The 21563-nt window shown below is 37.1% G+C and overlaps 2 protein-coding genes across 2 annotated transcripts; both read right to left on the bottom strand.

The window, feature by feature from the left end:
• Positions 1-2430: 2430 nt before the first annotated feature.
• On the bottom strand, positions 2431-6237 carry LOC135143974 (uncharacterized). The gene is made up of 6 exons (XM_064075877.1): positions 6174-6237; positions 3607-3776; positions 3290-3551; positions 2938-3098; positions 2611-2872; positions 2431-2555 (listed from the first exon to the last, which is right to left on the bottom strand). The coding sequence occupies exons 1-6, from the start codon at positions 6235-6237 to the stop codon at positions 2431-2433; spliced, it is 1044 nt and encodes a 347-aa protein (XP_063931947.1).
• A 776-nt stretch (positions 6238-7013) lies between these two features.
• On the bottom strand, positions 7014-8098 carry LOC135144021 (uncharacterized). Its single transcript, XM_064075944.1, has 2 exons — positions 7269-8098; positions 7014-7223 (listed from the first exon to the last, which is right to left on the bottom strand). The coding sequence occupies exons 1-2, from the start codon at positions 7938-7940 to the stop codon at positions 7032-7034; spliced, it is 864 nt and encodes a 287-aa protein (XP_063932014.1). The 5' UTR covers positions 7941-8098; the 3' UTR covers positions 7014-7031.
• Positions 8099-21563: the final 13465 nt, after the last annotated feature.

A 21563-nucleotide genomic window follows, 5' to 3' on the forward strand; every position in this document is an offset into this window, starting at 1 on the left:
TGTGGTGCAAATTGTGCATCTTTGATGGCTAAAAAAATACCGCATTTTCGACGGATTAGTCCACTCCAAACACAATAACCCGTTTCATTCGTCCGCACAATGGCCCGTTGCTTCATGCCGTATCATGTTTTGTAAAACTGCATAATTGAGACACTACTTACGAAAAGGCAGAGTGTGAAATCGGCGCATTGTGGCGTTGATGTATCCGACGAGTTAATCGAAGAGAAAAAGAAAAGACCAAGTTAAACAAAACGCCGCTCCTCGGCCTAACGAACGACAATTATTTTAGAAAGCAATCGAGGTTATGATAACGATTGGCCAAGATGTTGGGTTTTAATTGCGCAACGAGATGATGAACCCTTGTGTTTTTAGTTATTTTTTCTTCTTTGGATGGAATTTCCAAAAGGAAAAACCGGACGACGGCGGCTCCAGCCGAAGTGGCAACAACACTAATCGCCTATTGTGTTTCGGCTAATAAATTTGTTCGCGAAGACGTCGCCGTGCCTAACGCTGCCCAAATTTGCTTGCGCCATCGTCGTTATCTCCGCCATAAACCACGATAAATTGCCCATAAAACTTAGCAGATTTATCTGTTACAATTATCGCCTTTTCTGCCCGCGTGCCATTGTTTGCTTAACACTTTCTCCTCTTTTGTCCGAAAATGCCACGAATCACATCGGCCGCTGAACGCGGCGGCAATAATTTACTCTCCGACGTCCATTAATCATCTCCTGGCTCTTAAATGATATACAGAATGTCCCTCGAAAAGCAAGTGGTAAAATCTCGAACAGTTCGCCTTTGGACGCTAGTGGGAAGTTTATTTATTGCGCCATTAACGATTCGAATACATTTGTCCGGATTATGTCTGTTGTAAATTGGACCATTCGTCTAAGACACAAACACAATAATTTTTTTAATGTCTCGCTTGAATTGTCACCTCCGGAGCGATTTCTATGGTAATTGATTCCGAATGGGATCGTTCTACGAGATGCTGACAAATTGGGTGACGAATGGGTTCTTTGATTTAGACAATTTTTTCTGGCGAAAACGCGAGATGGCGCTACGAAAAACCCGCTTCAGGATCGACTAAAATAAAAGACACTTTTTTTTCTTGTACGCTCGACCGTTAACAGTAAATTCCAATTACCTCCCAAGCAGGATGAAAAATTGATTTAATTTCCCCAAAACCCAGACCGCTGCTTCAAAGAAGGATCGATCGCTCTTGCCATAAATAGCACTCGGGCGATCAGTAGCGTACAATTAAACAATTATCGGAAATAAAGGGTTGCCAGCAGGATTAACGAGCCGCCAAAATACCGAAATAGTTCGCACTTGGCCAATATAGTTAACAAACTGTCTTAAATAACTAATGGCCATTTCGAAAATAATGATACGTTGCGGCGCTCGTTTCGAAATGCTTACCTTCTATTTATCGCAGCAGCGGCGGCGGTTTGGGGAAGACCGTGGAAGTGTGGAGTGCTTTCCTAGAACTAGAATTGGGTTGTTTGTGTCTTTGTCGAAAAATAAAAGTGTGTCGTTTACGGTAATTTATTTTAATTTATAGGTGCTGTTTTTGATACTTGTTAACATTTCTGATAGTTTTGTATAACTGTTTTTTTTTGTTTTCAAGATTCAGTAATATGTCAGGAAATTCTGTAACAAATTCGACAAAGAAATAATTCAGGATTATTAGTCAGAAACGAATTTTTGTGTTTGTTATTTTCATGTTGTGTCTGTAAATTCCTCACCCTTTTTTATTGCAAATAATAATCACATGTAGATATCTGATATCTAATTAACGTGGACAAGTTTAAGGTTTTTTTTTTTTTCAAGGTTTTGCAAGAAGTTAAAACAATATAGCAGGCCCTTTCTGTGTTGATTTTGCGAGAAACTTAAAGAACTGTGTAGTTCTTGGAAGAAGTTAAAAGAATCTCTGGAGTTTTTTCTATGTTGTTTTTGCGAGAAGCTAAAATAATCTCGGAGGTTCTTTCTCTGTTGTTTTTGCGAAAAGCTAAAAAAACCCTTAGAGGCCCTTTCTGTGTTGTTTTTGCGAGAAGCTAAAATAATCGCAGGAACCCTTTCTAAGTTGTTTTTACGAGAAGGTAAAATAATCGCAGGGACACTTTCTGTGTTGTTTTTACGAGAAGCTAAAAGAATCTCGGAGGTCCTTTCTTTGTTGCTTTTGCGAGAAGCTAAAGGACTCTTAGAGGCCCTTCTGTGTTATTTTTTGCGAGAAGCTAAAATAATCTCAGGGATAATTTTCTGTGTTGTTTGTGCGCGAAGCTAAAAGAATCTCGAAGGTCCTTTCTCTGTTATTTTTGCGAGAAACTAAAGTACTCTTAGAGACCCTTTTTGTGTGTTTTTGCCAGAAGCTAAAATAATCTCGGAGGTTCTTTCTCTGTTGTTTTTGTGAGAAGCTAAAAAAAACCCTTAGAGGCCCTTTCTGTGTTGTTTTTGCGAGAAGCTAAAATAATCGCAGGGACCCTTTCTGTGTTGTTTATACGAGGAGCTAAAAAAACCCTTAGAGGCCCTTTCTGTGTTGTTTTTGCGAGAAGCTAAAATAATCGCAGGGACCCTTTCTGTGTTGTTTTTACGAGAAGCTAAAAAAACCCTTAGAGGCCCTTTCTGTGTTGTTTTTACGAGAAGCTAAAAGAATCTCGGAGGTCCTTTCTTTGTTGCTTTTGCGAGAAGCTAAAGGACTCTTAGATGCCCTTTCTGTGTTATTTTTGCGAGAAGCTGAAATCATCTCGAGGGTCCTTTCTGTGTTGTTTTTGCGAGAAGCTAAAATAATCTCGGAGGTTCTTTCTCTGTTGTTTTTGCGAGAAGCTAAAAAAACCCTTAGAGGCCCTTTCTGTGTTGTTTTTGCGAGAAGCTAAAATAATCGCAGGAACCCTTTCTGTGTTGTTTTTACGAGAAGGTAAAAAAACCATTAGAGGCCCTTTCTGTGTTGTTTTTGCGAGAAGCTAAAATAATCGCAGGGACACTTTCTGTGTTGTTTTTACGAGAAGCTAAAAGAATCTCGGAGGTCCGTTCTTTGTTGCTTTTGCGAGAAGCTAAAGGACTCTTAGAGGCCCTTTCTGTGTTATTTTTGCGAGAAGCTAAAATAATCTCAGGGACAATTTTCTGTGTTGTTTGTGCGAGAAGCTAAAAGAATCTCGAAGGTCCTTTCTCTATTATTTTTGCGAGAAACTAAAGTACTCTTAGAGGCCCTTTCTGTGTTGTTTTTGCGAGAAGCTAAAATAATCGCAGGGACCCTTTCTGTGTTGTTTTTACGAGAAGCTAAAAAAACCCTTAGAGGCCCTTTCTGTGTTGTTTTTACGAGAAGCTAAAAGAATCTCGGAGGTCCTTTCTTTGTTGCTTTTGCGAGAAGCTAAAGGACTCTTAGAGGCCCTTTCTGTGTTATTTTTGCGAGAAGCTGAAATCATCTCGAGGGTCCTTTCTGTGTTGTTTTTGCGAGAAGCTAAAATAATCTCGGAGGTTCTTTCTCTGTTGTTTTTGCGAGAAGCTAAAAAAACCCTTAGAGGCCCTTTCTGTGTTGTTTTTGCGAGAAGCTAAAATAATCGCAGGAACCCTTTCTGTGTTGTTTTTACGAGAAGATAAAAAAACCCTTAGAGGCCCTTTCTGTGTTGTTTTGCGAGAAGCTAAAATAATCGCAGGGACACTTTCTGTGTTGTTTTTACGAGAAGCTAAAAGAATCTCGGAGGTCCGTTCTTTGTTGCTTTTGCGAGAAGCTAAAAGACTCTTAGATGCCCTTTCTGTGTTATTTTTGCGAGAAGCTAAAATAATCTCAGGGATAATTTTCTGTGTTGTTTGTGCGAGAAGCTAAAAGAATCTCGAAGGTCCTTTCTCTGTTATTTTTGCGAGAAACTAAAGTACTCTTAGAGACCCTTTTTGTGTTGTTTTTGCCAGAAGCTAAAATAATCTCGGAGGTTCTTTCTCTGTTGTTTTTGCGAGAAGCTAAAAAAAACCCTTAGAGGCCCTTTCTGTGTTGTTTTTGCGAGAAGCTAAAATAATCGCAGATACCCTTTCTGTGTTGTTTTTACGAGAAGCTAAAAAAACCCTTAGAGGCCCTTTCTGTGTTGTTTTTACGAGAAGCTAAAAGAATCTCGGAGGTCCTTTCTTTGTTGCTTTTGCGAGAAGCTAAAGGACTCTTAGAGGCCCTTTCTGTGTTATTTTTGCGAGAAGCTAAAATAATCTCAGGGATAATTTTCTGTGTTGTTTGTGCGAGAAGCTAAAAGAATCTCGAAGGTCCTTTCTCTGTTATTTTTGCGAGAAACTAAAAGACTCTTAGAGACCCTTTCTGTGTTGTTTTTGCCAGAAGCTCAAATAATCTTGGGGGTCCTTTCTATGTTGTTTTTGCGAGAAGCTGAAATAATCTCAGGGGTCTTTTCTGTGTTGTTTGTGCGAGAAGCTAAAAGAATCTCGGAGGTCCTTTCTCTGTTGTTTTTGCGAGAAGCTAAAAGACTCTTAGAGGCCCTTTCTGTGCTGTTTTCACGAGAAGGTAAAAGAATCTTAGGGGCCTTTTCTGTGTTGTTTTTACGAGAAACTAAAATAATTTCAGGGATCTTTTCTGTGTTGTTTTACGAGAAGCTAAAAGAATCTCGGAGGTCCTTTCTCTGTTGTTTTTGCGAGAAGCTAAAGTAATCTCAGGGGTCTTTTCTGTGTTGTTTTTGCGAGAAATTAAAAGAATCTCGGGAGCATTTTCTGTGTTGTTTCCTTGAGAAGGTAAAAAAAATCTTATTAGCTATTACTGTGTTGTTTTTGCGATAAACTAAATGAATCCCTGCGACCCTTCCTATGTTGTTTTCGTAAAAAGCTAGAAGAATCTTGGGGCCTTTTCTAGGTTGTTTTCGTGAGAAGCTAAAAAAATCTTGGTAGCCATTAGTGTGTTGTTTTTGCGAGAAGCTAAAAAAAATTCGGGGGCTCTTCCTGTGTTGTTTCCTTGAGAAGCTAAAAAAATCTTGGTAGCCATTATCTGTGTTGTTTTTGCGATAAGCTAAAAGAATCTCAGGGGCCCTTCCTGTGTTGTTTTTGCAAGAAGTTAAAAGAATTTCAGGAGCTCTCTTTTTATGATGTTTTTGGAAGAACTTAAAATAATCTGGGGGCCCTTTCTGTGTTTTTGGAAGATATAAAAATAATTTCAGGGGCCTTTTATGTGTTGTTTTTGAGAGAAGTTAAGAGCATTTCGAGGGTCCTTTCTGTGTGGTTTTTGGAAGAAGTTAAAAGAATCTCGGGGGCCTTCTCTATGTTTATAGGAAATTAAAAGAATTTCAGGTGCCCCTTTTTATATTGTTTTTGGAAAAACTTACAATAATTTCTAGGACCTTTTCTATGTTTTTTTGAAGGAAGTTTAAAGAATTTCAGGAATCTCTTGTGTTATTTTTGGAAGAAGTTAAAAGAATCTTATAGGCGGGGAGAGTTTTTCTGTGTTGCTTTTGGAAGTAGTTAAAAGAATGTCAGGGGTCCTTCCTGTGTCGTTTTTGAGGGAAGTTAAAAGAATCCTTGGCACCTAAAGGTGTTTTATTTTAAAAATAAGTACATAGTATATTATTATGTAGGTCCTTTGTTAGTCGGTGTTGTGACTCAGCCAGAGCGTTAAATATATAGTTTGTCATATTACTGAAATATTCTCGAAAAACTACTAGCAGTAAGTATTTTGGTTTAAGTATAATCTATATTGTTGTCTTCGTTTCTCTTGTAGAAAAAACATTGTAAAACAAATAGTTTTTTTCCTTAGAAGTGGTAAAATATGGCTTTCGACAGCTCATTCTGTACTATATTTTTGGGTGTGTAACCTAGATGGAGCTTTTTCGCTTGTGCCAAAATCTCGATCGAGGTCTGAATTTGAGTGTGCGTTTGGAAAGTGGATCTCCATCTCTGGAATTTATGTCCGAATCTGCGCCGCTCTTTCTAGTCGGGCGATATGCAAAACAAATAGTTACAAGATGACAAAACCATCCCGATAAGAGAACAAGAACGCCCATAAAGGATTCCATTTGAATAAATTTCTAGCCTATTAAAGCGTAATAAATTAGCGCAAGCCATCCTTTGATAATCCCGTGTCTTTCCAATAAATCAGTCCAGCTTGTTTCTCTTTGTAATTGTAATGTCGCAAACACAAAGCTAATGAACTGTGCATTAAATGAATAATTAATTAAGCCGAGATAACCAACCGAACCGACGCCCCGACAAAGAGATTTTAATGCACGTAGTACGTTTCCATTCGCAAGTGAGCATTGTCGAGCCCAATTAGTACGCGAGATCCGATCGCGCATTAATTAGATTTGGTAATCGCGGCGACACTTGCGGCCCAAAACCGGCGCAAAAAATTCGGATCTGATCCGAGCGCGGCCTTAATAGACCCAACCCATCAATATGATAATTCGCCGGCAAAAGTGTCGAGATCTATTACCCAGCTCACGCCTAGCCAACTCCAATCAATCCTAATAAGCGGCCGATGGCAGATAAGGGCCGAAATTGGCCGCGATCTATCGGACAGGTGAAAATTGCGACGGCTTTGTCTCGAAACTACGATTCATCGAAAAAAATTGCCGTTAAATTGCCGTTTTAAAACTATTACCACGTGCTGTTGAAACAATCGCCGGCTGGGATCTCGCCGAAATAAATCCTGATTCGCATAACTGCTTCGCCAGATACCATCGGGGTTACTTTTAAGGGTCAGCGCTGATTATATTTCGCGTTATATATTAGCGCTGCGTTAATTATACGGTTACGTGGGGCCGACGCATACACCGGATTTATCGACACGGCGATCGACGGATCGCGGCCATGCCTGGACACGTGACAACGTATCAATAACGGAGATTATCGCGATGGTTATCGCGCGATGGACCTAATTGAAGAATTATTGCCGCGATTCGACAACGGAGCGGGGCGCACTATAACATAGAGAGAGTGTATGACGCAGATGCCGGTCCTATGTGACAGTCTTCTTTATTGCGTCCTATAGAATGTGCTGGGTGGGGGTAAGGTCAGTAAAATTAGTAAAACGATTCAAAATAATAGATAATTTATATTATTAAGTTCATTTCTTCGCCCTCGTCCGGTCGCAGAAAAATACGAAACGAAGCCTCTTTGAGTACAACTTTCTCCAGTTGGCCAGTAAGAAGGTGTGTTAAATCGTCCAGGAATTTCGTTTCCCGGAGCTCCTTTCCTATATATTGCGCATCCTGTATCAATTGATCTACTCGCTTATTTTCTTCCTAAAAAAAATGACATACAAGACGCAATCCACTTTATCAAATTACCTCAAAAACTGCTCTTAATTCAGACATCGTTTTCAAGCTGACCCGCGTTTCACTCGATAGTTTCACAATTTGATCAGAAATCATGTCGCAGTCATGATTCAAGGAATACACTCTCTGCATTTTTCGGTTGTCCCACTCACTCCTGAAGTTGTTCCCTGAATCCACTTCGTCACCGTTCGATTCCCCATACTTATCAAAACTAATAGCCTTCACATCGCACTTATTTTCCGACAACACCATGTCCATCAGCAGCGAAAAATTGTGGTTTTTGCAGCGGTTGTAGTTGTCTATCTCTTCAACAATCAGTCCGTCTGAGTCTCCAGTGTACATCTTGTACGCACTACTTTGTACAAAATGATCTGTTCTGATCATGCTTGGGTCGAGTGTTGTGAGCAGCGACTGGTTGACTACGGAAAGCAAAGCTCTGCTTTCAAACGTGCACGGATTGATCAAATTTATGATTTGGCTTTTGCGTGGTGTTTGCATGTCGATGTCTTGGGTTGTAAGTCGTTTTCGTTCGCCAGGAAGATCTACACTTTCTGGATTTTCCACACTGAACTTCATGTCGCTGTAAACGTCTTCCTGGATGTTGATGTCGTTGAAGTTCCATCCGAAAGCGTCGTCGTCGAGGTGTGGTGTGTACCAAGTGCCATCGTCTCTGTATACTCTCATGATGTGCTCACTGTGCACCTGCCTTAAGAACACTGATTAAAAATATTTCAAGAGTGTTACTTTTGATTAGCTTATTTAACTGGTCCACGTGTTAACATTTTAGACAGTTATATTTCTACTATTGGAGAACTAAATTGTCACCAACTTTTACAAAATCAATAAACTAACTGAATTAGAACACATAACAAAGCATTAACTCCGATAAGATATTTATCAGCAAATTTGCTTAAAAAATATACAATTTATCTATTTTATCTTGTAACGGCCTTATTAAATGGGGGTTACTTCGTAAGAGCTGAGTAATAGGTCTTGTCATCAAAAAATGCAAATTATTGGTAATTACAACACTATAAAATTTTATCACTGGAATTTCCAAAGTACTATTGTTTTATTATCTTGCTATTATTGTTATATTTAGATAAACAAACGCATTTTTTCTAACGTATGAGCTAAAATGAGCACACATTTTTTCAATTAAGTGTTTTTACACCATAGAAATAGGGAAATGTAAACTAATTTGAACGTAATTAAGTTCTAATATTAAAATTCTGCTCATATGGAAGTATTGCTGGTTGCATAACATTGCGAAATTTTAAACAATGCAGTTGGTTGTGGAACAAAAATGTAGACATTCTTTTAATTAAAGTGGTGCTAAACCAAAGAGAATAAACAATGAGATTAGTAATTTAGTAGTTGAACAGATTTTCTTCTCTGTTCTCTAGTCTTTGTTTAATTTGGTCCTTTGTTTAATTTAACAGTAATGAAATTCCGGGCTGGTTTTTTCGGTGTCCCAGATTGTACAACATGGACTTTACACGTTTCAGCCTCTCAGACCACCATGCTCCTATCCACGGTCATTAATTTCCCTCGTCGGCCCCTTTCGCCAAAATTTAATGAGCGTCTCCGTGAAATCTCGATTCTAAATGATGCTTTTAATTCGTCGCGATTTTTCAATTTACCCGTCAAAGGGATGGAATTGAGTCGTCGCCTGCCAAGAAGGCGCCAACGGGACTTCTCTACCACCTGGTGTCTTCACCGAAACGTTTTTATTATAAATGAGGTAAAGCCGGCTTTAATTTTTTAATTATTGTAGTGTCGAAGAAACAAAACCTGAAATGCTCTCCAATCGTGTAACAAAGCGATAATAAATATTATCGAACCGAAGCATCAATTTACCTCCCATTTGTTTAACCCCGAGCTGCCGATTTGAAAAAGAGCCCCCCTCGCCCTATAATTTAATCAAAATTCCTAATGGTAGTCTCCTAATAGAATTCATATAATTTTTTGTGCCTTACTGAAATTAGATATTAATTCGAAACTATGTAGGAGGGCCGAGCCGTAATTGTAGCCAGCTGGTGGTTTTTATAACCAGACCCATCGGCCACCAAAAAGGGTCGAACCAGCGCGCCCGTGCCATTATTACCGTCCAAATTTATGACGAAATAACGAGGAGGTGCGATATTATGGCTTCCTCGCCAACACGCGCTCATTATTTACACATTCGTAAAAAGCGGATGATTATTGTTTTCGAGGCGAGCTTTACGAGCTTTTTACGGGTACGAGGAACCCGGGGATATGAAGACATTACTTTGTTTCGGGCTAATTCCAGACCGCCATAGCGTCGCAGTGTTAGTTTGTGCGATTTCGTGGGAATCTCGGGCACCAGGAACTAGTACCGGGGAAAAATCGCCAGCACGCACCGTTCGACAGTGCTGCCACGTTTAGAGTAATTATCGGTTGCAAATGATAACAGCGGGTGGTGAAGTTGACGGATGGCAGCAGTGGAAGAATGAGCGTAGGCGGCGTAATATAGGAGCTTGCCGCGACTTCTACCGGTTACGAGAGCACTTATCCGATGATTTTTTCGCGTGTCATTCGGTTATTTTATGCGGCGGATTCTATAACAAGTGCAAGAGCAAAAAGGGTTGACGCGAACACTTGCGATCATTTGTATGGATTTCTAGTGGATCAACATGGCGGACGCATTAGCGAATGTCACTTAACGGGATAAATGTAGATCGGGGGATTTTTGTCCCAGAGCTGCTTAGACACGGTTGGGTGTTCCCTGTTTCTGCATTCCTATAGGGGATTTTTATCGTGATGTCGCTGGTGCGGCGCGCGAAGAGACTCGGGTCGAGAGCCGACCCTTGTTTCAGTCCTTTCACGTTTCTTCTAGTGCTAATCACGAAAATAAAAAACCGACGCAAACCTTTCAAAAATTCCCCAGATCGTGACCATATCTCACCATCGCTTTTGGGTCGTTTTCGGTACTTTAAAACATCTCACGTCGATAAAATCTGTTAAAATTAATATCTTCGGCAAATTAGGCGCGATCAAAGAGAATGTGTGAAAAGTTGAGGACCATTAATCATAATTACAATAATTCCACACTCACTTTCAAGCAAAACATAAAATTATAGCTCATTACGTTCTTAAATATTAAAATATGTTGATACATCATAGTTGAAGCGCACGTCGCCCGAGGGGCTTATTCAAATGAGACCGAGCAGGCGCCGCGGACTGAGAACGAGGCTTAATCCGCGCGTTTCGATTCATTTCGATGGACTTATGCGCTGCACGAGGAAGTTCGAGGAGGAATCGGAGAAGAATGCAGCGGCCGCGTTATCCGCCAGATTTGTGGCCGCCGGAATGATACCGGAGCGCACCGATTTGCATAGCGTAAATGTCAAATTGGAAATATAAATTCCGCGAGAAACGGCGAGATACTAGGAGAGAAGTGGAGTCCGATAGAGAGGTGGCTGATTTTATGTGAATATCTTACCTACTGGAAATGTAGTAAATCCGGGAATTATAAATATTTATCACAAATCTACATATAGAAATTTAGACTTCATTCACAAGAGTTCTTTCAAGTTCTTCCAAAAATAACACACCAGGGGCCCCGAGACTCTTTCAAAGCCTCCAAAATAAAACGTAGGGGTCCCAGAGATTCTTTCAAAGCGTTCAAAAAATAAAACACAAGAGATCCCCGACGTTCGAGAAACCAGCGGCCCTCGAGGTTTTTTTCGTAACCTTTAAAAAATAAAACACTAAGGGCCTCTGATTGTTGCAAATATTTCCATGGAACAAGACATTAGAAGACCCCAAGAATCTTTCAAAGCCTTGAAAGAATAAAACACTAGGAGTCTCTCAGATTCATTCGAAACCTTTCGAAATTAAACAGTAGAAGTCTTCGAGAGTCTTTCAAAACTTAAAAAAAAACACTAAACACTAGAACTCCTTGAGATTTTTTCAAAACCTTCAAAGAAGAAAACACTTGGAGCCTCCGAGATACTTTCCAAGGCTTTAAAAAATAAAACACTAAGAGTCCTCGAGAATCTTTTAAAGTGTTCAAAAAATAAAACACCGGCGGCCTCCGAGATTGTTTCAAATGTTTTCCCCAACAAAACACTAGGAATACCCAAGATTATTTCAAGTGCTTCCAAAAACAAGACAGGTTTTTTTAGAAGCCTTCGAAAAATTAAACACTTTGAAACGTATTTTGTTTCAAGAACTTCCTCAAATAAGACATTAGGGGTCCCCAAGATTGTTTCAAAAGGTACTAGAAAGAAAAGCCTTCGAGATTGTTTGAAAGGCTTCTAAAAATGAGACACTAGGGCCCCTCTGAGGTTTTTTCATTGCCTTCACAAAATTAAACCCTAAGAGTCTACGAAATTGTTTCAAATACATACTTCCACAAACAAAACACTAAGAACCACCGAGATTGTTTCAAAGGTTTCTAAAAAGAAGACCTAAGGGCCCTCATGAGGATTTATCATAGCCTTTAAGATATAAAACACTAATAGACCAGTGCCGAAGCCTTTGAAAATGGTAAAAAGTGAAAAAAAATTAGAACAGGATGATACCCATTGGAAAAGGAAGAACATATAACAAAAATAAAAGGAAAAATAATTTACGGGCGATCTGAGGTCGGGAAGTGGAAGAGGGGAAGCTTTTAAGGGTAGAAAACGGTTTATCACGATTTCCGGCAAAACTACAAGTCCTATCGCAAAAAGTTAAATGGCAAAGTTGTAGGTAATAAAAAGATCTACAACTTTTGTATTTACACTTTCTTTACATAACCTCAAAATTTATGCGAAAAATGCAAATAACCGAGTTTTTGGTTTTTTATTTTTATCTCTCACAAAAAAAAAAATTCGCGAAATTTAGTGAAAACTTACCTATTTATGTCCTAAACTCACTGTAATTTTTTTGATTCAAAATATTTATTTTTTCGTCTTATTTTGATTTAATATCGAAAAACCACCCTAATTTTCATTCGAAAATTCTCACGTCAAAATATTTGCTTTTTGAAAAAAATCGGTTTGCTTTTTGTTCTCTGAAATCTCTACTTTCTGAAAGTGTAAAAACAATTATACATTACTGTGGAAAATTTTCACAGGAAATGCAAAAAAACGAAGAAACTCGAATTCAAAAAGTTGTTTCTCAATTACTATGTAAAATTTGGAGCTATTTATTAAAATTTACACGTTAATTACTCGAAAAACGTAAGATTCCATGTTACATTGATAAATTAAAAAATTGCAAATCGAAATATACTACTATAATTAAGAACCAAATAAGTTAATAAACTTAATGCTTTATAAGACATCTACAATATTTTGTTAAAGTTGTAGGATAATTTTTAAATTATATGCATAGGTGCCTATTTAATGCTATTTTAAGATAACTTATATACCTGAATGGCCTTCGGAAAATTTTAGCCCATCAGAAGAATGAACAACATCGTCTATTAAAATACACATGCCGGCTGAGTTACTTGAAGAAAATCGTGATGAAGTGACTTATTTAAAAGAAACTTTTGGAATCTACAGTCACAAGGATTTTCCTGTAAACAAGCAGAAGAAGATGCTGATGCTGACATAATTAAGATCTCGATAGAAACTGCCAGAGATACTAATAAAACTGTCATAGTTGTGGGTTAAGATATTGATCGTTTGGTTTTGGTCCTTTTGAATCAATTAAAGAAAAACATCGCAAATTCATTGTCGTCTAATATATAAAATTCCCGTGTCGCAGTGTGTGTAACCAAACTCTCCCGAAACGGCTTGACTATTTTTTATACCCCTAGGTGATAAGGGTGGCCCACCCAAAAAAATTTGGGTGGGCCACCCCACAGCCATCTTCAATAGCGTTGCAATAAATTTTTATGTATAATTTATAATTTAATTTAATTATAATTTATTTATTTATTTTAATTTAATTTTTTATTTAACTACTAAAATATTCACTAGAAATAATTTATATGGCAAAACGTTTGCTGGGTCTGCTAGTTAGACGATAAAAATTTGTCAAATTTGGACAATATTTTTTATAAAAAACATGCAAACAAAGAAGATATCGCAAAAAATGGATTACAATTAATCCAATATATTCATAAATGTATAAATGACAATATAACCCTGAACCAATTAAGATTTCGAAAATCAATTGGCAAGAATTAAATCATCTTTCATATTGACAAATCTCCCACCAACAGAAGGCGTTTGCTTCATGGATTTTCAATTTTTTGGTTTATCAATGTAACATGGAATCTTACTTTTTTCGAGTAATTAAAGTGTAAATTTTAATAAATATCTCAAAACTTTACATGATTAAAAAAAAATTTCGAATTCGAGTTTTTTCGTTTTTTTGGATTTCCTGTGAAAATTTGCCATAGTAATGTATACCTCTTTTTACACCATCAGAAACTAGAAATTTCAACGAACAAAAAGCACACGGATTTTTTAAAAAAGCTAACATTTTGACGTGAGAATTTTCGATTGAAAATTAGGGTGGTTTTTCGATATTAAATCAAAAAAAGGGGGGAAAAATAAATATTTTGAATCAAAAAGATTACAGTGAGTTTGGGAAATAAATAGGTAAGTTTTCACCAAACTTCGTTAAAAAAGAAATTTTTTTGTGGGAGATAAAAATAAAAAACCAAAAACTCGGTTATTTGCATTTTTCGCATAAATTTTGAGGTTATGCAAAAAAAGTCTAAGTACAAAAGTTGTAGATCCTTTTATTACCTAGAACTTTGCCATTTAACTTTTTTCGATAGAATTTGTAGTTTTGCCGGAAATTGTGATAAACCGTTTTCTACCCTTAAAAGCTCACCCTCTTCCACTTCCCGACCTCAGATCGCCCGTAAATTATTTTTCCTCTTATTTTTGTTATATTTTCTTTCTTTTGCAATGGGTATTATCCTGTTCTAAATTTTTTTATTCTCAAAAATTATCGGCACTGACCTATAAGGGTTTCAGAGATTGTTGCAAATACACACAGGAGAATGGAGTTCCCCGAGATTATTTCAAAGGTTTCCAAAAATAAAATATTAAGGGCCTACGAGATTGTTTCAAGAACTTCCACAAACAAGACACTAGGGGTCCTAAAGATTGTTTCAAAGGCTTCCAAAAACAAGACACTAGGAGCCTTCGAAATTGTTTGAAAAGCTTCTAAAAAGAAGATACTAGGGCCCCTTTGAGGTTTTTTCATGGTCTTCAAAAAATAGAACACCAAGGGCCTACGACATTGTTTCAAAGGTTTCTGAAAATAAGACACTAGGGCCTCCTTGAGGTTTTTTCATGGTCTTCAAAATATAAAACACTAAGGTCTCTGACATTGTTTCAAATACTTAAACAAACAAGTGACCAGAGATTATTTCTAAGGTTTGCAAAAATAAAACACTAAAGGCAGACGAGATTGTTTCAAAAGCTTCTAAAAGGAAGACAAGGACCTCCCTGAGGTTTCCTAATAGCCTTTATAAAATAAAACACTTGTTTTAAATACTTCCACAAACAAGACACTGGGGATCCCCGAGATTGTTTCAAAGGCTTCCAAAAACAAAACACTAAAAGTCTTCAAGATTGTTCAAAGACTTCTAAAAAGAAGACAGTAGCCTTCCTTTTAGGTTTTTTCATAGACTTCAAATTATAAAACACCAAGGGTCTCCGAGATTTTTTTCAAAGGTTTCTAAAGAGAAAACACTAGGGGTCCTCCAGATTGTTTCAAAGGCTTCTAAACAGAAGATCCTAGCACCCCCCCTGAAGTTTTTCATAGCCTTCAAAATATGAAACACTAAGGGCCTCTGAGGTTGTTTCAAATACTTCGAAAAACAAGACACTAGCGGTCCCCGAGATCGTTTTAAAGGCTTTCAAAAACAAGGCAGTAAAAGCCTTCAAGACTGTTCAAAGGCTTCTAAAAAGAAGACAATAGCCCTCCTTTGAGGTTTTTTCATATCCTTTAAAATATAAAACACCCAGGATCTCCGAGATTATTTCAAATATGTACATACTTCCACAAAAAAACACTATAGGTTCCCGAATTTTTTTTCAAAGGCTTCTAAAAAGAAAACACCAGGGGCTCTCGAGATTGTTTCAAAGGCTTCTAAACAGAAGACACTAGCCCCCCCTCTAAAGTTTTTCATAGCCTTCAAAACACATATAAAACACCAAGGGCCTCCGAGGTTGTGTCAAATACTTCCATAAATAAAACACTAGGGGTCGCCGAGATTGTTTCAAAGGCTGCCTAAAACAAGACACCGAAATTGTTTCAAAGGTTTCTACAAGACACAAGGAACCCCGAGGATTTTTCATGGCTTTCAAAAATAAAACACCAAGGGGCTCCGAAATTGCTGCAAAGGATTTTAAACAGAAGACACAATAGGGTCCCCCTGAAGTTTATTCATAGCCTTCAAAAAATAAAACACCAAGGGTTTCAGAAATTGTTTCAAAGGCTTGCAAAAACAAGACACTACTGGCCCCCAAGGTTTTTTCTTAGCCTTCAAATAATAAAACAGTAAGGTCTTCTAAAATTATTTCAACTTTATTGAAAAACAAAACATTCCGAAGAAATATTGATTTTACGATTGTCGAAAAAGTCGTGTGTGCATCTCGGGCGCTAAAGTATCAGTTATACAGACCCTCTACTACATGTACTTGTTGAATATTAATAACCCAAGTAAAAACCGTCGATGGGAGCTTATTCCCTCAAGTGCCGCTTATTTACCCAGTTGTTTGCGTCACGGTAATTCATCCCCACGCACCCCCATCCACCCCATAAGTCACAAATTAAACAATCGACCATACGCAGCAACACTCACAATATGCTGTTTGCCTACGCGAGCTAGATCAAGTTCCCATGTCACTTTAAAACGCATCCATCACCACCCCAGTTACATCACCCCGATCGCCCCAATTTGCCCGCAGAACAAAGCAATCCTTTCGAAAAAAAAAACCGCGTCCTTTGCCATTTCAGCGTTTCCTCGAGCAGTCACGAGCGAACCGCTTTCCGGGAAGCAGCGCTTTTCCCCGGAAAATCCGGCCAGAGCGGGTCGATTTTTTCAGCGGCTAATGGGACCGGTTAGGTGTGTTTATGCGGTGTACGAACGTGATCGCGACTCACCCACACTCGGCTACTACAACACAGATGATTTAATCTGCACGTTAGCCAACTGTGATATATTATAAAATATAATTAATGGAGGAATTACGCGCAACAAACGGAACGATTAAGAAAGCGCGCTGAAACGCGGCATAATTGGTAATTTCTTAATTCGGTCATGTCAAATATTGGACGTGGAACGTGATAAATGCCGCGAGATGGCGCAACGAGGATGGGCGGGGCGCGGGGGGCGGCCGCGGCCGCAGGCGATGGGTTCGCAGCCCATCGCAGCATTTTTTTCCAACTCGAACAATGAAGACGTGAACTGTGTTTTTGTTTTTACAGATTTTCTCCGGGTTTTCCGTCTAATAGTAATAGTACCAACATAACATCGTTATTACCAAAAACACCTAACAACACCATTACGGCTCCAACACTATTAATAGCATGTCAAAACATTTACAGCGAAGCACCTAATTTTATGAAAATGACTTTGTAGATATTGAGTCGGACTTTAATGGACCATAAAGTCTCCATCCATTTTGCCCAATAAATGCACATTTAAATTTTATAGCTTGTTTTACTGCCCGCCCATCCACGTATTCCTACTAATTCCAAACTTAACTCTTTCATAATTCCTGTAATTGCATGACGCAACTGCGAACCACATCTTCGACCAGAACACCAGCTTCGACCTACTTGAAAATCGACGTGAGCAATGAAATCTACCAACCCGGGTACCACTCGGGTACTCCTCCCAGTCGGCGAATTTGATAACGCCGATAACCACCTGCTTTCACATCTCCGCGGACTTTCCCTGCCTCGTAACGTTTTCATGAGTCATGGCGCACGACTGTAACCACAAAATTACAGGAAACTAGGAATTCCTCGCGGTACTTCGCTATAGAGCACTGATATTTTTATGAATTTTACTGCTTGGTGAATTTTAGGTGGTTTATGGTACTTGTGGGGAGGCAAAACCACTCTTTGGTACTCTTTAGACAACCGAAGCACAGGTGGGATCCAAGGGTCTTTTCGTTTCTTAAAAACAAACACACTCGGGGACCCAAGGCTCTTTCCAAGCCTACAAGACATAAAACACTAGGAGCTGCGAAGCTTCTTTCAAAGTCTTTAAGAAATTAAGCGCTAGAAGCACCCGAGATTCTTTCAGAACTTCTGAAAAATAGAACACAAAGAATTTCCGAGATTCTTTCAAAGCTTTTAAGAAATAAAACACGGACCTGAGATTTCTTCAAAGATTTCAAAAACAAAACACTAAAAGCCCCCGTGATTTTTGCAAAGCTTTTAAAATAGAAACCCTGAGCTTATTTCAAAACCTTAATAAATGAAATACAAGGAGCCCCAGAGATTCTTTCGAAGTCTTTGAAGAATAAAACATTAGTCGTATCCTAGATTCTTTCGAAGTGTTTGAAAAATAAAACATTGACAGCCCTCAAAATTCTTTGAAAGTTTTTAAAAAATAGAACACTAAAAGCTACTAGATTCTTTCAAAACCTAAAAAAAATAAAACACTTGAGGTCCCCAAGAGTCTTTCAAAGTCTCAAAGAATGAATGCACTAGAAGCTCTTGACATTTCTTTAAAGCCTTTAAAAATTAAACACTAAAAGCTCCAGACATTTTTACAAATTCTTTGCAAAATAAAACACTTGAGGTTTCTGAAATTCTTTCAGAGCCTCTAAAAAATAAAACAACGGAAGCCCCTGACATTTTTTCATTCTTTAAAAATAAAACACCAGAAGCCCTTGAGATTATTTCAAAGCTTACAAAATTAAAATTTCGAGGTGTTTGAAAAATAAAACACTGACAATCCCCAAAATTCTTTGAAAATTTTTAAAAACAAAACACTAAGAGTTCTTAGATTCTTCAAAGCCTTGAAAAGGTAAAACACTTGAGGTCCCCGAGAATGTTCCAAAGCATTCAGAAAATAAAACTCTAAAAGCCTCTAACATTCTTTCGAAACCTTTAAAAAATGGAACACTTGAGCTCCCCAAGAATCTTTCAAAATCTTTAAGAAATAAAGCACTAGAAGCCCTTGACATTCCTTCGAAGCCTTTAAAAATAAAGCACTAGAAGCATCCGAGATTCTTCCAAAACCTTTGGAAAGAAGAACACTAGATTCTCCGATGTTCTTTCAAAACTTAAAAAAAAAACTCAAAGAACAACTAAGATTGTATCAGAAAATAAAACACTAGAAGACACTGAAGGTCTTTCAAAAATTAAAAAAAAAAAAATAGAAGTGTCCGAGTTCTTTCAAAACTTTTGAAAAATAGAACACAGGCAATTTCCGAAGTTTTTTCAAAGATTTTAAGAAATAAAACACTTGGGGACCTAGAAATTTTTCCTAAGCATTCAGAAAATAAAACTCTGGAAGCCTCTAACATTCTTTCAAAGCCTTTAAAAAACGAAACACTTGAGATCGCCAAGAGTCTTTCAAAATCTTTAAAAAATAAAGCAATAGAAGCCCTTGACATTCCTTGGAAGCCTTTAAAAATAAAACACTAGATTCTCCGATGTTCTTTCAAAACTGAAAAAAAAAACTCAAGGAACAACTAAGATTGTATTAAAAAATACAACACTAGAAGTCCCTGAAGGTCTTTCAAAAATTAAAAAAAACTAGAACTGTCCGAGTTCTTTCAAAAGTTTTGAAAAATAGAACACAGAAAATTTCCGAAGTTGTTTCAAAGATTTTAAGAGATAAAACACTTGGGGACCCAGAGATTTTTTCTAAGCATTCAGAAAATAAAACTCTGGAAGCCTCTAACATTCTTTCAAAGCCTTTAAAAAACGAAACACTTGAGACCGTCAAGAGTCTTTCAAAATCTTTAAAAAATAAAGCACTAGAAGCCCTTGACATTCCTTCGAAGCCTTTAAAAATAAAACACTAGAAGCGTCCGAGATTCTTCCAAAACCTTTGAAAAGTAGAACACTAGATTCTCCGATGTTCTTTCAAAACTGAAAAAAAAAAACTCAAGGAACAACTAAGATTGTATTAAAAAATAAAACACTAGAAGTCCCTGAAGATCTTTCAAAAATTAAAAAAAAAAACTAGAACTGTCCGAGTTCTTTCAAAACTTTTGAAAAATAGAACACAGGAAATTTCCGAAGTTGTTTCAAAGATTTTAAGAAATGAAACACTTGGGGACCCAGAGATTTTTCCTAAGCATTCAGAAAATAAAACTCTGGAAGCCTGTAACATTCTTTCAAACCCTTTAAAAAACGAAACACTTGAGATCGCCAAGAGTCTTTCAAAATCTTTAAAAAATAAAGCACTAGAAGCCCTTGACATTCCTTGGAAGCCTTTAAAAATAAAGCACTAGAAGCATCCGAGATTCTTCCAAAACCTTTGAAAAGAAGAACACTAGATTCTCCGATGTTCTTTCAAAACTGAAAAAAAAAAACTCAAGGAACAACTAAGATTGTATTAAAAAATAAAACACTAGAAGACATTGAAGGTCTTTCAAAAATTAAAAAAAAAAAAAATAGAAGTGTCCGAGTTCTTTCAAAACTTTTGAAAAATAGAACACAGGCAATTTCCGAAGTTTTTTCAAAGATTTTAAGAAATAAAACACTTGGGGACCTAGAAATTTTTCCTAAGCATTCAGAAAATAAAACTCTGGAAGCCTCTAACATTCTTTCAAAGCCTTTAAAAAACGAAACACTTGAGATCGCCAAGAGTCTTTCAAAATCTTTAAAAAATAAAGCAATAGAAGCCCTTGACATTCCTTGGAAGCCTTTAAAAATAAAACACTAGATTCTCCGATGTTCTTTCAAAACTGAAAAAAAAAACTCAAGGAACAACTAAGATTGTATTAAAAAATACAACACTAGAAGTCCCTGAAGGTCTTTCAAAAATTAAAAAAAAACTAGAACTGTCCGAGTTCTTTCAAAAGTTTTGAAAAATAGAACACAGAAAATTTCCGAAGTTGTTTCAAAGATTTTAAGAGATAAAACACTTGGGGACCCAGAGATTTTTTCTAAGCATTCAGAAAATAAAACTCTGGAAGCCTCTAACATTCTTTCAAAGCCTTTAAAAAACGAAACACTTGAGACCGTCAAGAGTCTTTCAAAATCTTTAAAAAATAAAGCACTAGAAGCCCTTGACATTCCTTCGAAGCCTTTAAAAATAAAACACTAGAAGCGTCCGAGATTCTTCCAAAACCTTTGAAAAGTAGAACACTAGATTCTCCGATGTTCTTTCAAAACTGAAAAAAAAAACTCAAGGAACAACTAAGATTGTATTAAAAAATAAAACACTAGAAGTCCCTGAAGATCTTTCAAAAATTAAAAAAAAAAACTAGAACTGTCCGAGTTCTTTCAAAACTTTTGAAAAATAGAACACAGGAAATTTCCGAAGTTGTTTCAAAGATTTTAAGAAATGAAACACTTGGGGACCCAGAGATTTTTCCTAAGCATTCAGAAAATAAAACTCTGGAAGCCTGTAACATTCTTTCAAACCCTTTAAAAAACGAAACACTTGAGATCGCCAAGAGTCTTTCAAAATCTTTAAAAAATAAAGCACTAGAAGCCCTTGACATTCCTTGGAAGCCTTTAAAAATAAAGCACTAGAAGCATCCGAGATTCTTCCAAAACCTTTGAAAAGAAGAACACTAGATTCTCCGATGTTCTTTCAAAACTTAAAAAAAAAACTCAAAGAACAACTAAGATTGTATCGGAAAATAAAACACTAGAAGACCCTGAAGGTCTTTCAAAAATTAAAAAAAAAAACTAGAAGTGTCCGAGTTCTTTCAAAACTTTTGAAAAATAGAACACAGGGAATTTCCGAAGTTTTTTCGAAGATTTTAAGAAATAAAACACTTGGGGACCTAGAAATTTTTCCTAAGCATTCAGAAAATAAAACTCTGGAAGCCTCTAACATTCTTTCAAAGCCTTTAAAAAACGAAACACTTGAGATCGCCAAGAGTCTTTCAAAATCTTTAAAAAATAAAGCACTAGAAGCCCTTGACATTCCTTGGAAGCCTTTAAAAATAAAACACTAGAAGCGTCCGAGATTCTTCCAAAACTGAAAAAAAAACTCAAGGAACAACTAAGATTGTATTAAAAAATAAAACACTAGAAGTCCCTGAAGGTCTTTCAAAAATTAAAAAAAAAACTAGAACTGTCCGAGTTTTTTCAAAACTTTTGAAAAATAGAACACAGGGAATTTCCGAAGTTTTTTCAAAGATTTTAAGAAATAAAACACTTGGAGACCTAGAAATT

Source organism: Zophobas morio, unplaced genomic scaffold (assembly GCF_036711695.1).
Source record: "Zophobas morio isolate AGI-343-1 ecotype UQ-CSIRO unplaced genomic scaffold, CSIRO_AGI_Zmor_V1 ptg000081l, whole genome shotgun sequence".
Taxonomy (NCBI): domain Eukaryota; kingdom Metazoa; phylum Arthropoda; class Insecta; order Coleoptera; family Tenebrionidae; genus Zophobas; species Zophobas morio.